General features: G+C 50.8%; 1 protein-coding gene across 2 annotated transcripts in view; it reads right to left on the bottom strand.

The window, feature by feature from the left end:
* Positions 1 to 13,679, bottom strand: part of ACO2 (aconitase 2) — a 56,416-nt gene that overhangs the window by 15,403 nt on the left and 27,334 nt on the right. For both annotated transcript variants that reach the window (XM_045464673.1, XM_045464674.1), the window contains exons 2-3: positions 7,359 to 7,495; positions 2,772 to 3,030 (exon numbers count right to left, since the gene is read on the bottom strand). In XM_045464673.1, coding sequence (XP_045320629.1) covers positions 2,772 to 3,030; positions 7,359 to 7,495 — 396 coding nt within the window. The remainder of the gene's footprint in view (positions 1 to 2,771; positions 3,031 to 7,358; positions 7,496 to 13,679) is intronic.

Here is a 13,679-nt window from a genome sequence, read left to right as displayed (position 1 = left end):
CATTCTAATATAAAATAAAGCTACCTCCCCTTATAGCAAAGAGGGCATCTCAGAACACCAGCGTCCGGCATGCTGTAGGCGTTCCATACTTGCTGGTTTGATGGGCCCCAAATGAACGACTGTCAAATGGACCATGTTCTGAAATGCAGATTTCAACAAAACAAGGCTGGGCCAGGCCCACTCTGCCTAGAATTTGAAGGTGACCTCCTGAGGGGGCATGGAAGGCTTCCCAGGACAGCTAATGTGAGGCCAGGGTTTATCAGGAAGACATGGCACGCTCCTGGGCAGGGGAGACTCAGTGATGGAAGGGATGGGACCAGGCGGACTGCAAAGACTACCCCCTGCAAGGAGGAACGAGGCAGTGAGATCTGCTGGCCTCGGCACAGGAGACTCATGCCCCAAGGCAGAGGGACTCACTGTCAGCTCCCTGGACCCTCAATAAAACACCCTCAAGACCATGCAACCTCCTTCACCTAAACTCCAGACCAACCACACACACCCTTCTGAGGCCCATTTCGTACCCCCAGGCAAAAGAATAGCACACAAAAAACTTGGGCCCCCAGAGCCGTCTCTCTCTGGTTAATAATGAAATGAACATGCCAGCTTTTTCCTTCAAATCCGTCACTTATCACAAGGGTACCAAGGGCAGGAGGCAGTGGCTGTGTTCCGGGTGCGTGTCCTCGTGTCTGTGTAAGTGGTGGTAAAGAGACAGGGGTGGCAGGGGACAGAGCTGGGCAGCAGAGTCTCGGTCTGAACTCAGCCGAGAGTCTTCTCTGGCTATGCGACCCTGGATAGGTCACTCAGCCTCTCCGGTCCCTGGCCAGAGGGACTCTTTATTCACAAATATACGTCAATCTGGCCACACCCCTCCTTGCTTAAGCCCTTCAGGGACCCCTAGGAGGGTGCCCATGGCCCTCAAGGCCCTTTCTGAGCCTGCCCCCACCCACTCATACCACCCTCTCTTCCACATACAGCTCCAGCCCCATGGCCCTCTTTCAGCTCTACAAATGCATCCAGTTGCTTCCTGCCTTGGGATCTTTATATACACTGTTCTGTCTACAAAGTTCTTCCTCAAGTCAGTATCAGCTTATCTGCACAGGTTTCAGCTTACGTATCACGTCCTCAAGAGGCCGTCCCGTTCCCCCAGAGTCTAAACTGAATGGCTTTCTTACACTCTCACAGTCCTATGTCTTCCCTTCATAACATATATACAAACCGGCAATTACCTATTTGTGTGATGGTTTAACGTGGGTCTCCCTCCTTGTTCATGAAGGCAGGGCTCCTGTCTCGTTCACACAGAAACCCCAACATCTAGCACAGTGCCTGGCATACAATTAGTGTTCAATAAACACTGGTCAAATAAATGAGTGAGCCCTGAAATCCTTGATTCTGTGAATCTCATCTCCAGAAGGCAGATTCTGAATCTATAAAGCAAAGCAAGGGCCAGACCCCGAAGGCGGTGGTGGCCCTGCTGTGGGCAGTCATCCCAGGGCGGTTCCCGGCCAAACCCAGCTCCTGGCACCACAGGAGCCCCTGTACCGCTACCACCCCCACTGCTGCTAACATGGAAACCTCTGGCCAGCAGGCTGGGCTTTCAGCCGAGTAGAAAAACAACCACCGGCAACCAGGACAAAAACTGGCAGGGCAGTGTGGGAAGAAAGGGCTCCAGTGGGAAAGCTGAGTGCTTCCCATGGGCCTGAGAGGCGCTCGAAGCTCCACTGACCCTGAAGCTGGAGCACTTTCAGTGGCAGCCCTGCCAGCATTCAGCTCCTGCCAGAGGCCCCCCAGGAGGGCGCCCCTTCCACTGCGGGGGGCTGGGGGAGGGTGTGGAAAGGGTGGAGGGCCAGAGCTGGCAGAGGCACACGCAGAGGGGCCACAAGGAGAGCCTGGGGGGAGGAGCAGGAACGGGATTTCATGAGGAAGGGTGCGAGGAATTCAAGGAAAAAACTACTCCTTGTGGCACACGGCCCCTGCTATGTCCTTAAGCAAACTCCCAGAAGAAAGCCCCCAAAGGAGGCCAGTCAGTAAGAGGGCGCTCGGGACACGGCACTGGTCCTAACCACGTGCCCATGCACCCGAGGTACCTCACCGCACAGGGCCCTGGCCGCCTCGTATGGACAACGAGCAGCACCGCCTGCCCGCCTCCCTGGCGGGGTCCTCGGGGCTCAGCCGAGCGCCTGGGTGAGCGCACGTGTGACGCCGGCGGAGAGGAAGGAGCAAATTACCCTCTGCAGAGCGACCGGTGATCTGTGTCATAACCTGCTGTTTCTAATGTGCCAGAACAATGACCACACAAGAACAATGAGGTAAGATTAAGGATGATTTGAGGGGCGCCTGGGTGGCGCAGTCGGTTAAGCGTCCGACTTCAGCCAGGTCACGATCTCGCGGTCCGTGAGTTCGAGCCCCGTGTCGGGCTCTGGGCTGATGGCTCAGAGCCTGGAGCCTGTTTCCGATTCTGTGTCTCCCTCTCTCTGCCCCTCCCCCGTTCATGCTCTGTCTCTCTCTGTCCCAAAAATAAATAAAATAAAAAAAACGTTGAAAAAAAAAAAAAAAAAAGATTAAGGATGATTTGGGTTTTGTTTGTTTTCAGGCATTCCCTAACATCTTCACAATAAGCAAACGGTATCTTCAGAGTTAGTAAAGAGCAAAGATGTTTTAAAAAAGACTAAACCAAAGAACCTGTTAGAATTGCAAAGCGATGCCTTAGCTCAAGGGCTTTGCCTCTTGTCCCATGTCACACCCACCGTCCCCCGATGCCACCTTCAGCTCACCTTGGCCCGACGCAGGTCTTTCTCACCCCCGAGCTGGGCCTCAATCAGGTGATCGCAGTGGATGGTGGACGGCACAGCCACCTTGGGCAGCCCGCTGCTGATGAACTGCAACATGGCCATCTGGGCCGTGGCATCCTGCATGGCCACACGGTCGGGCCGCAGCCGCAGGTACGTCTTGCCCCGCTCGATCTCCTGCTTGGCTGGGTCATCCAGGTGTCCATATACAATCTTCTCTGAGAGGGTCAGAGGCCGGTTCAATCTGCGGGGAGAGGGAGGGGTGCCGGCTGCACAATGCCCTGCCTGCCCACAGCCGTGGCAACCATGAGGGGTGGGCACGAATCAGTCCCTTTGACACTCAGCACTCACTGGGTGCTCCAAAATTACTTGAGTAAGTGACTGACAGCATCATGAGAGGTGGGCAGGTTGCTTTTTCACAGAGGATATCTGCTCTTCCGGCATATTGATCACTATTATCTGATGAACCCCTTATTACATGTGTGTCTCACTATTCACTCCTCATTGTATCCCTGTCATCTGATAAGACGGGCAAGAGGGAAGGGAGGCTCGGCAGAGTGGCGGTGATCGCTCCAGCTCAGTCAGGGTCTTGCTTGCGAGCCTCTAATTCTCTCTGTCCCCGGCCACTTCTCCTGTGCTCTCAGCCCCACTAAGACACAGAGGATCCCACCAGCATCCCACACAACCCATAACCCCCTGCTGTTTACACTGCTGGGCTGAAGCCCTTCCCATTAGCCCCCCTTGCTCTCAACCCATTCACCCAGCACGGCTATCAGCTCTCAACAACGCACACCCAGTCGCTGTCCCCAGCCCCTCACTAGACCCTCTTCCTAGACCCCCTCTCCCTGGAGGTCCCACCCCGCCCTCCCCCGTTGGGGCCAAAGTGGCAGTCCGACCCTGGCTCCCGGGCAGCCCCTGCCAGGCCTCAGGCAGCCTCCTCCTCACCAGCCTCCCCCGAGGCCGACTGAGCTTGGTGCAGGTCAGCCCTCACCCGCCCACCCTGAGGCTCCCTGCTGACACCCACACAACCTGGCTGCCCGGTGCCGCAGAGCAGCCTCCCCTCTGCCCGCCACAGCTGCCCTGGCTAGACCTCACACTCTGCCTCCCAGACCAGAGGCCTCCAGGGAAGGCGGTTAGCGTTCCCTTTCAGGGAAGGGGTGCAGTTCCACTCACACCCCACGAGCCAGGGAAGAAAAAAAGTATCCGACTAAGGAGTCAGAGGCCCTGGGTTTAGTCCTGACCCCAGTACTAAACCCACTGTGTAACCAGAAAAGCCACCGCTCTTCTCAAAGGGCTCGCCACCCCACCTCCGAAGTCCAGGGCCCGGCCTGGACCGAGGTAACAGCGCTCATTCGGCACTTGTTTTTAAACAGCCTCACTGAGGTGTAACCAGCCTGACATAAGCCGCGCACATTTAAAGGACACAATTTGGTAAGTCTTGGCACAGTACATAGCTACACATCTGTGAAACTGTCACCATAGTCAAGACAATGAACACGTCTCCCAAGCAGCCAGTGACCTGCTTTCTGTCACCACAGACTCATTTTCTCACAGAACTTCCTCTTCCCTCAGCTCGGCTCTAAGCACCTCAATGGATGCAACACGTCGCAGCCTCGTAACACGGACGAGGGCACCGAAGCCCAGCGAGGTGAAGCAACCTGCCTCGGGTCGCGTGCTGGCGAGCGGCAGAGCCAGACCGCGAGGAGCCAAGCCGTGTGGCTCTGACGTCTGTGCTCTTTATTTACATAGATTTTTTTTTTTTAACCTAATCTCTACACCCAACATGGGGCTTGAACTCACAACCTCAAGTTCAAGGGTCACTCGCTCCACTGACTGAGCCAGCCAGGCGCCGCGTCCACACTCCTTACATTGCCCTATACCGTCCCTCTGTAACTAACGCCCGGAAACTCAGAACAGGGCCCAGCCTACAGGAAGTGTTCGAGTTCTATCATTACTGCCACTAGGACTCTGCTGGGAAAGCAGAGCAACTTCCTTCCGATGGCCTGGGTTCTAGCCCCCCATGTATCTAACCCTCAAGAGCAAGAGCTCCCTAAGGGGCTGGCTCTGTGGGCAACGGCAGAGCAAGTGGCAATTCTGAAAACCTCTACGGTTCTGCTGTCATGAGAACCTTGAATAAAAATAGCACTGGCCTGAGGTACAGCCTGCCCCGTTTTGTGGCAGCATCTCCGAGGCTGGTGTACGGGCAGTGACTCGCTGCGCAGAGCACAGCCCCTCTTTCTGGGCCCCAGGGGAGATGAAAAATAGCACATGGGCTTTAAAACCAAAGACCTTGACAGCAAATGCCCAAAGTTGTACAAAAAAGCCTGACAGCGACAAAAACCTAAGGACATGTTCCGCACCACATTTCCTTAAGGATTAACTGAGGATGGCAAAGTGGGTCCTCTACGTCCATCTGTCCCTCTGCCATACTGGATGACAAAGACCTAGTTTCTTGAGAACAGAACTGAGCTCCTTCTGTCACGAACACAGGGTGGAGAAAGAGTTCCTCTGCAAGCCCCCGGCCTTCTAAATTTTTTTTTATATGTTTATTTATTTTTGAGACATAGAGAGAGAGAGAAACAAAGACAGAGACAGACAGACACAGAATCCGAAGGAGGCTCTAGGCTCCAAGCTGTCAGCACAGAGTCTGATGTGGGACTCGAACTCACGAACCCCAAGATCATGACCTGATCTGAAGTTGGAAGCTTAACCGACTGAGCCACCCAAGCGCCCAAGTCCCCTGGCCTTCTAAAACATTCTTACATTTTCATCCACTGATCTCTGTTTTGAATAGCCTCATTTCTAATAAGCTCCCAGGTGATGCTGATGCTGCTGACTCACAGACCACATTTTGAGGAACAGGGCCCACACCATCGGAGGGAATCAGGGCCCAGGTGTTGGTAGTTTTAAAAGCTTCCGAAGCGGGGAGCCCGGCTGGCTCAGTCGGTGGAGTGTGACTCTTGATCTCGGGACTGTGGGCTCAAGCCCCACGTTTGGCGTAGAGGTTACTTAAAAATAAAATCTTTAGGGGCGCCTGGGTGGCGCAGTCGGTTAAGCGTCCGACTTCAGCCAGGTCACGATCTCGCGGTCCGTGAGTTCGAGCCCCGCGTCAGGCTCTGGGCTGATGGCTCAGAGCCTGGAGCCTGTTTCCGATTCTGTGTCTCCCTCTCTCTCTGCCCCTCCCCCATTCATGCTCTGTCTCTCTCTGTCCCAAAAATAAATAAACGTTGAAAAAAAAAAAAATTTAAAAAATAAAAAAAATATTTCTAAAAAATAAATAAATAAATAAATAAATAAATAAATAAATAAATAAAAATAAAATCTTTAAAAAATAAATAAAGAAAAGCTTCCAAGATGATTCTAATGCGCAGCCTAGACAAAACCCACAAGAATGCTAGAACACTGGGAGGCAACAGTGCCAGACAGACCTGGCTTGAGTTTGGGTCCAACCACTCAATAGATGTATGACCTCAGACCGGGTATTTCCCTGACACTCGATTTTCTTAGCTGCAAAATGGGGAGATGGATATAATAACAACCTGTAGGGGTTGTTGAGAAGAAAAGAAACGTATATGAAGTGCCTAGAACAAACTGCACACTCAGGCAGCCACTATTATTATAGTCATCCTTGATGACCATTAATCAGTTCTTACTATAATTAGGTGATACCATGCGGGAGGCTGCTGGAGATAAAGATTACGACAGTCCCTACCCTTAAAACCAAAGTGAGGACACCAGTAAAGAGGAAGCAAAGTGGCAGCAGAGAGGGAGTGTGGGAGTACAGTTAGAGCATGGGCTGAGGGCAGGGAGACTCACTGTGTGACCCTGGGCAAGCTGCTTCTCCACCTGAGCCTGTTCCTCAGCTATAAATGGGTATATTCATATCTGTTCTCTCTTACTCCCAGGGTCACGGTCACCAGGTGGGCGAGCGCCCAGCCCTATCTACAGCCGTTCAAGCTCCAGGGGCAGTGCTGGTTGCTATGTACTACCAGCCCCACTCCCCACCTCTCGTGGCATCATCCTTCCAGCACCAGCATCTGGCCCAGGACCTGGCACACAGGACAGCAGTGTGAAAATGGCTGCCATTTTACCAAACAAGGACAGAGAGGCCCAGAAAAAAAGATACGCTTAAGACCCTCCCTGAGCTTTCTTCTGGGTCTCAAGCCTGAGCTCTCCTCTAGGACTACACACTGAAGAGGAAATACAGATATTTATCCAGCCTCTGGGCCTGGTGGATCCCAGAGGGCCAGCTCAGGGTCAGCAGTCCATCTTGGAAAAGGTGGCTGGGAGGTTCAGGCCACAATACCACAGAGTGTCTGAGACCTTCCCTGTGGCCCAAATCACCAGGCTTCTGGTAAGAGATCTTTCCTTGGCAGAGAAGGCCAAGGCCCACCACCAATCTGCAATGCCTTTCCCCAGCAGGGAACTTTGTACCCTATAGGCCTTGATCCTACCACCATCACCGACCGTCCATTGCCAAGCATCTCCTGTGCTGCCTGAAAGGGGCAAGAAGCAGAAACAGCCCTGTGGCGGTCTCTACAGCTCCCCCATCCCTCCGCCCAACAGCCTTACCTTTTGCGAACAATGTCAATGTTCTTCTCTAGCAGGTCATAGCGGATGTACTCATTGGGCTCAAAGTGGCTCATGGCCACCTTGGCCCGTTGGCACAAGACTGAGGCCACATGGTACTGCCGCACACCCAGGGCTTTCTGCAAGAAGAAAGACAAGAGCAACTGTCAATGGAGTATTTAGGGTGGCCCGCCCCAGAGGACAGCTCAGTGTGGTGAAGAGAGCAAGGAAGTATCAAGAGCTCACCAGTGACTGTGGCCTCCATGTCCTCCTCTGAGACAGAGGATGATACAGCAGCCACGGGAACACAGCCCATGGCAGGAGAGAGTGCAAGGGATTTGCAGTCAGAATTGCTGGGATCAAAGTCAAGTTCTATCAACTTAAGAAAATCCCCCATCATCTGAGCCCCAGAGGAGACGGGCACTGGGGCTGTAACTGGCCACAGTGATCACACAGGGCTACCGGGATGGTTAGATATGAACGTATGTGAAAGTCCTAACGAGGCTGTAAAGCACTGTCCAAATCATAGCTATTACTCTACCTGAACAATACGTTCCTTGAGGGTTGGGGTCAAGCCTTATTTGTCTTATTTATTTCTGTGTCTGGACTATACTTGACACATAACAGAGATTCGATGAGTAATTATCGAATGGATGGAAAAATGAGGAAAACCCTGTGCATGAGCTTCGGATGTTTCCTTATCCCTTCAAAAGGTGGTCCCCTTGAATGTGCAGAGGACTGACTTCCTTCTAATGGCCAGAATGGGGCATAAGAGAGGCTATGTGGCCTCCAAGACTGGTCATAAAAGGACAGCTTCTGCCTAGCCCTCTCTCTGGTTGCTTTAGGAAAAGACAGTTACCATGTCGTTAAGACACTGAAACAGTGCTGGGAGAGGCCCACTTAGAGAGGATTTGAGGCTTCTTACCAATAACCAACACCATCTCCCACGAGAGTGCTGTAGCCCAAGGCCACGCCTTCAGGTAACTGCGGCCCTGACCAAAGTCTGGATTGCAATTTCTTGAGTGACCCCAAGCTAGAACCACCCTGACAAGCCACTCCCAAATTCCTGGTCCACAGAAATTGTGAGAGAGACTGTTTATTGTTGTTCTAAACCTTTAAGTGTAGGGGCAATCTGTTCTGCAGTAACAAGATAAATGACTGTTATGCTGGGGTCTGTTAATTTTAAACTGTGACAACCTTCACAGGGTACACTGTGATCAGAGGAGAATAAAGGAACCCAAAAAAATGACACAGGGAAAGGAATGGCTGCTTCCTTTCCAGGTGATGCTCCCTGTCTAGAGCAGAGGATCATACCAAGGCAAAGCTCAAGCCACTACCCGAGGCCCCCTTTCTTTGTGTCACCAAAATCTTGAAATGCAAACTCTACCAACGCCGGCACCTGAACCAGTACAAGGGCACAGCTCAAGCCACTCATTAGTGACAGCCAACAGCACCCCAACCACCACCCACCTGCCCACCCTTGCCCTCCAGCAGGGGATCCTCACTATCTGCCCCACGCGGTAACCGATGACACATCAAAGGACTTTCAACAGCCAGGGCCTGGGATGAATGGCATACCGCAGCCACTGCTCTGACCACAGCTACGACAGCGGGGGCCCCAGTGCAAGGCGGGAGGATGGGGAAACCAGAGCCTCAGTCAGGTGGCCACTTACTATCGAGTCACCTCGGTCAATTTACCCTAAGCACTTGCTTCCTCACAGAGCTATTGTGGGGATTAGGAGAGGTTACATAAAGTACTTGGCACAGTTTCTATTACCCCTCGTAAGAGAAACCGTACAAGCTGCTCTGCAACTTGCTTTTCCTATTTACCAATACACCTTATACGTCTTTCCAATGTCCGTATACAGATCTTTCTTTTTGTAAACTATCTTAAGTTTCCCTAGAAATAAAAATAAATGTAATAAGATGGGCGCCTGGATGGCTCAGTCAGTTAAAGAGTCTAACTCTTGATTTTGGCTCAGGTCATGATCCCACGGTTTGCGCAACTGAGCCCCAAGTCAGGCTCTGCATTGACAGCATAGTATGCTTGGGATTCCATCTCTCCCTTTGTGCCCCTCCCCTGCTTGTGCGTGTGCACATTCTCTCTCTCAAAATAAATAAACTTTAAAAAATAAATTAAAAAATAAATGTAACAACAGCCAGCGTCTGGCTCAGTAGGCAAAACAATTAGCTGTAATCATAGTGTAGAGAAAAGGTAAAGTCCTAAATTCTCTATAGCAAGGGAACACTTAAGCAATCCACGGACGTACATCAATATCTGAAAAAGAGGCTTGGGGCGCCTGCATGGCTCAGTTGGTTGAGCATCCAACTTCAGCTCAGGTCACCATCTCGCAGTTTGTGGGTTCACTTTGGATCCTCTGTCCTCTCCCCTCCCCCATTCAGTCTCTCAAAAATATAAAACAATTAAAAAATAAAAATAAATAAAAAACAGGTTTAAGAAAAATGCTGACCGGGGGGAGAAAGGACAACATAGTATGCCCTCATACAGAATACAACTTATGGGTAAGAGAAAAACATTTATTGACGCCCAATGATGCCAGCACTGTGCTGCACTTTGCGTGTGTTACATCACCTCAGCCTCACAGCCACCCGGTGAAGAGGCTCCTGTGATTAGTCCATTTTCCAAGTGAGGAAATTGAGGCTTGCAAGAAGCGACCAAGGCCACAGCATAGCAAGTAGGACTCGAATCCAGTCTGACTGACCCACTTACCTGCCGTGGCCCCAGGCAAGTTATATAACTCCCTAAGCCTTCCCTCCAAAATGCGGATAAACTCTGTTGTTCATAACAGATGAAATCATTGCGTGCTCAATCCTTGATCACGAAGTGCTGTGCTTTCCAAACATCTGTGCACAAGAGCCAGCACCGGCCAACAGGACTTCGTGCCACGACAGACATGTTTTAGGATCCACACGACCAAATACAGTGGCCACTAGCCATGTGGCTGCGGAGCACGTGAAGTGTGGTGAGGAGTGGAGTTTTTTTTTAATTTTTTTTTTTTTCAACGTTTATTTATTTTTGGGACAGAGAGAGACAGAGCATGAACGGGGGAGGGGCAGAGAGAGAGGGAGACACAGAACCAGAAACAGGCTCCAGGCTCTGAGCCATCAGCCCAGAGCCCGACGCGGGGCTCGAACTCAGGGACCGCGAGATCGTGACCTGGCTGAAGTCGGACGCTTAACCGACTGCGCCACCCAGGCGCCCCATGGGAGTGGAGTTTTTAATGTTATTCCATTTTAACTTAAAATGAAGTTGCTACATGGTATGGCTCAGGTTTATACACTAATAAGAAGGGAAAACATTTTTAGGAAGCCCCCAACAACTTACGTGTTCGTTAAGCTCCCCTGCTTTAAAGAATTTTACTTATTTATTTGAAATGTTTATTTATTATTTTGAGAAAAAAGTGGGGCAGAGAGAGAAGGAGACAGAATCCCAAGCCGGCTCCATGCTGTCAGCGCAGAGCCTGATGCATGGCTCAACCCCACAAACTGTGAGATCATGACCTGAGCCAAAATCAAGAGTCGGATGCTCAACTGACTGAGCCATCCAGGTGCCACTTTTTCTTTTTTCATTATTTATTTTTTAAATTAAATTTAATTTATTGGGGAGGGAAGGGGCAGAGGGGGAGAGAGAGAATCTCAAGCAGGCTCCATGATCAGCGCAGAGCCTGATGCAGGGCTTGATCCCACAACCCTGAATCATGACCTGAGAGCTGAAACCAAGAGTTGGACGCTCAACCAACTGAGCCACCAAGGCACCCCTTATTATTTATTTTATTTTAGAAAGAGAGAGGGAAAGCACAGTGGGGGAGAAAAGCAGAGGGAGAAGAGAGAGAGAATCTTAAGCTCAGCACGGAGCCCAATGCAGGGCTCAATCCCACGACCCTGGGATCATGACCTGAGCCGAAATCAAGAGTCGGACACTCGACCAACAGCCACTCAGGCGCTCCAAGACCCTTTTTCTATAAAGGCACTCTTACGCTTTTAAGTTCGGAGCATCACCCCCATACACCTCCCCACACCAGTGCATCATCCTGTACAACCACCCAACCCATTTCTGAATAATCTCAGAATATTCTCCTGCACACTCAGCCTCCCTGCACAGTCTGCTTTTCGGCTGGGGTCCACCCTTGGGGACCCAACCTCTCTTCCTCAGGACAGCTCCCAGGCCTCAGACGCATCAGAACCTCCTGAGTCTGTTAAAAATACACAATCCTAAACCCTTCCCACATCAATGACTCAGTCTCCAGGGGTGGGGTCCCTCACCTACTTGAAGTCGGCCATGCCCTGTCATCTTCTCTAAAATCTCACCTTGGCCAAGGGCAGCCCAGAGTTTTTTTCAACTGATCCTTTCCATGGCAAGTTTCCAAATTCTGCAACAGCCCAACCATATCCTGTGCTGAGAGCAAAGGGCTCATCACCTCCTTTGCTGAAGGCTGTTATCAGCCCAGGACAGCCCACCTCACTGCTGACACACATATCGCTTCCAGACACCCTAACACCTCAACAGCCGTCTTCCTCATTGACTGCTCTTCAGCCATGCTGCACTTGTAGACTTGGTTTTTTCTTTTTCATGTTTATTTATTTTTGAGAGAGAGTGTAGGTGAGGGAGGGGCAAAGAGAGAGGGGACAGAGGATCCTAAGTGGGCTCTGGGCTGACAGCAGACAGCTGAAATCAGATGTTTAACTGAGCCACCCAGGTGCCCCTACAGACTTGGTTTTCTGTGCAAAGCTCTACCCCAATCCTGATTTAATTTCATCATCAGTTTCTGTCCGCCTCTAGCCCCTGCAGTCTACAGGAGTCCTGGTCAGTCACCCCGTGTCCTGACAGGCTGGCCCTCCCAGAGTGTGTCAGCCACAAACACAGCACAATTCCCAGGTTGCTCATCCAAGCCTCAACACCAGTGTGACCCATTCCAGGCCAGGCTCCCCAGGACACATGTTTGGTCAGGTCAACAGTGGTCTATTTAACAACACTCCTGAGGTGCAGGTCCTTCCTCAACTGCAACAGTCACCCAACTATATATATATGTTTTTTTAAGTAGATTCCACGCCCCATGTGGGGCTTGAACTCATGACTGGAGATTAAGTCACATGTCCACCAACTGAGCCAGTCAGGCACCCCAATACCCAAGTAGGTGAACTGTCACTAAGGCCTTGCTTGTTTTGTAGTTAGAGACAGCCTGGCTGACCTGCTGAATTCCCTGCAGAAATCAGTACTCACTCTCACCAATCTATCTGCTAATCCCAACAAAAAGTGAAAGATGTTCGATTTGCTGTGAGACCTTACGCAATTCACTTCATCCCTCCAGGCCTTAGGTATTCACAACGAACCTGAAATCTCAGCCTTGCTCCCTGCTTCACAGCAGGGCTGGGAGAGGCTGACGTGCATGAAATGTCACGTGTAAACTCTGGAGAGCCCAGCCACCTTAATACGCTGATCCCAGAGGCTGACTTCAAAGGCAAGGACATCATGTATAACTCATTCATGAGCCCCACAAATCTCATATGTAAAATGAAGATTAGGCCAAGGGTGACCACCCCCCCTCCAATGAGAACAAAAACAGCTGTTACTTATTAAGCACCTGCTCTGTGCCAAGCACTTTTTGTGCCTAATTTTGAATTCCTGTAACAACAGTGCCAGGTAATTGTTATTCCGGTCTCACAGATGTGGGAACCAAAGACCACGGAAGTCACACACTGCTTGCTAAGTGGTAAGCAGTGAATCCGGGACGCAACTTCAGGTCTCTCTTTTCGAGATGGGTCAGTTCCCCTGGATTCTGCTACTCTCTCGCCTCTCATAGCCCACCCGTTCTCACTGAAGGTGGCGTGGTGTGATGGTTTGTTCGGATTGAAGTTCTGTACTCAGATTGCTCAACCCTGCACCACCACTACGTGGCTACAGCCCTGGACAAGTTCTTTAGCCTTCTCAAGCCTTAGTTTCTCCATAGAGAAAATAAAACTTCACAGTGTTATTATGAAATAAAATAATCTACATCAAGTTCTTGGCACAGAGCCTGTTCACATAATGCACATAATCACATAATACATGATTCATGTATTATTTTCCTTCGTAGAGGAGATAGAAGAAATTAGATGCCACGTTGTGTTCCTTCTCTGGACACTGGCAGAAGCAACGGGTCTCTTCTTTCGCTTACTACAAACACAGCTTGAAAGACTCTTTTCGTTGATGAACATTTTTCAGAAGACTTAGCTCATCTGGGCCTTTAGCATTCCAGACCCTCTTCTGATGTATCCCAGTGGTGGTAGAATTTCTCCTTGGTTATTTGCCCTCAAACTATGACC

This window comes from Leopardus geoffroyi, chromosome B4 (assembly GCF_018350155.1).
Source record: "Leopardus geoffroyi isolate Oge1 chromosome B4, O.geoffroyi_Oge1_pat1.0, whole genome shotgun sequence".
NCBI classification, from domain to species: domain Eukaryota; kingdom Metazoa; phylum Chordata; class Mammalia; order Carnivora; family Felidae; genus Leopardus; species Leopardus geoffroyi.
This window is presented reverse-complemented; position numbering and strand designations above follow the sequence as displayed.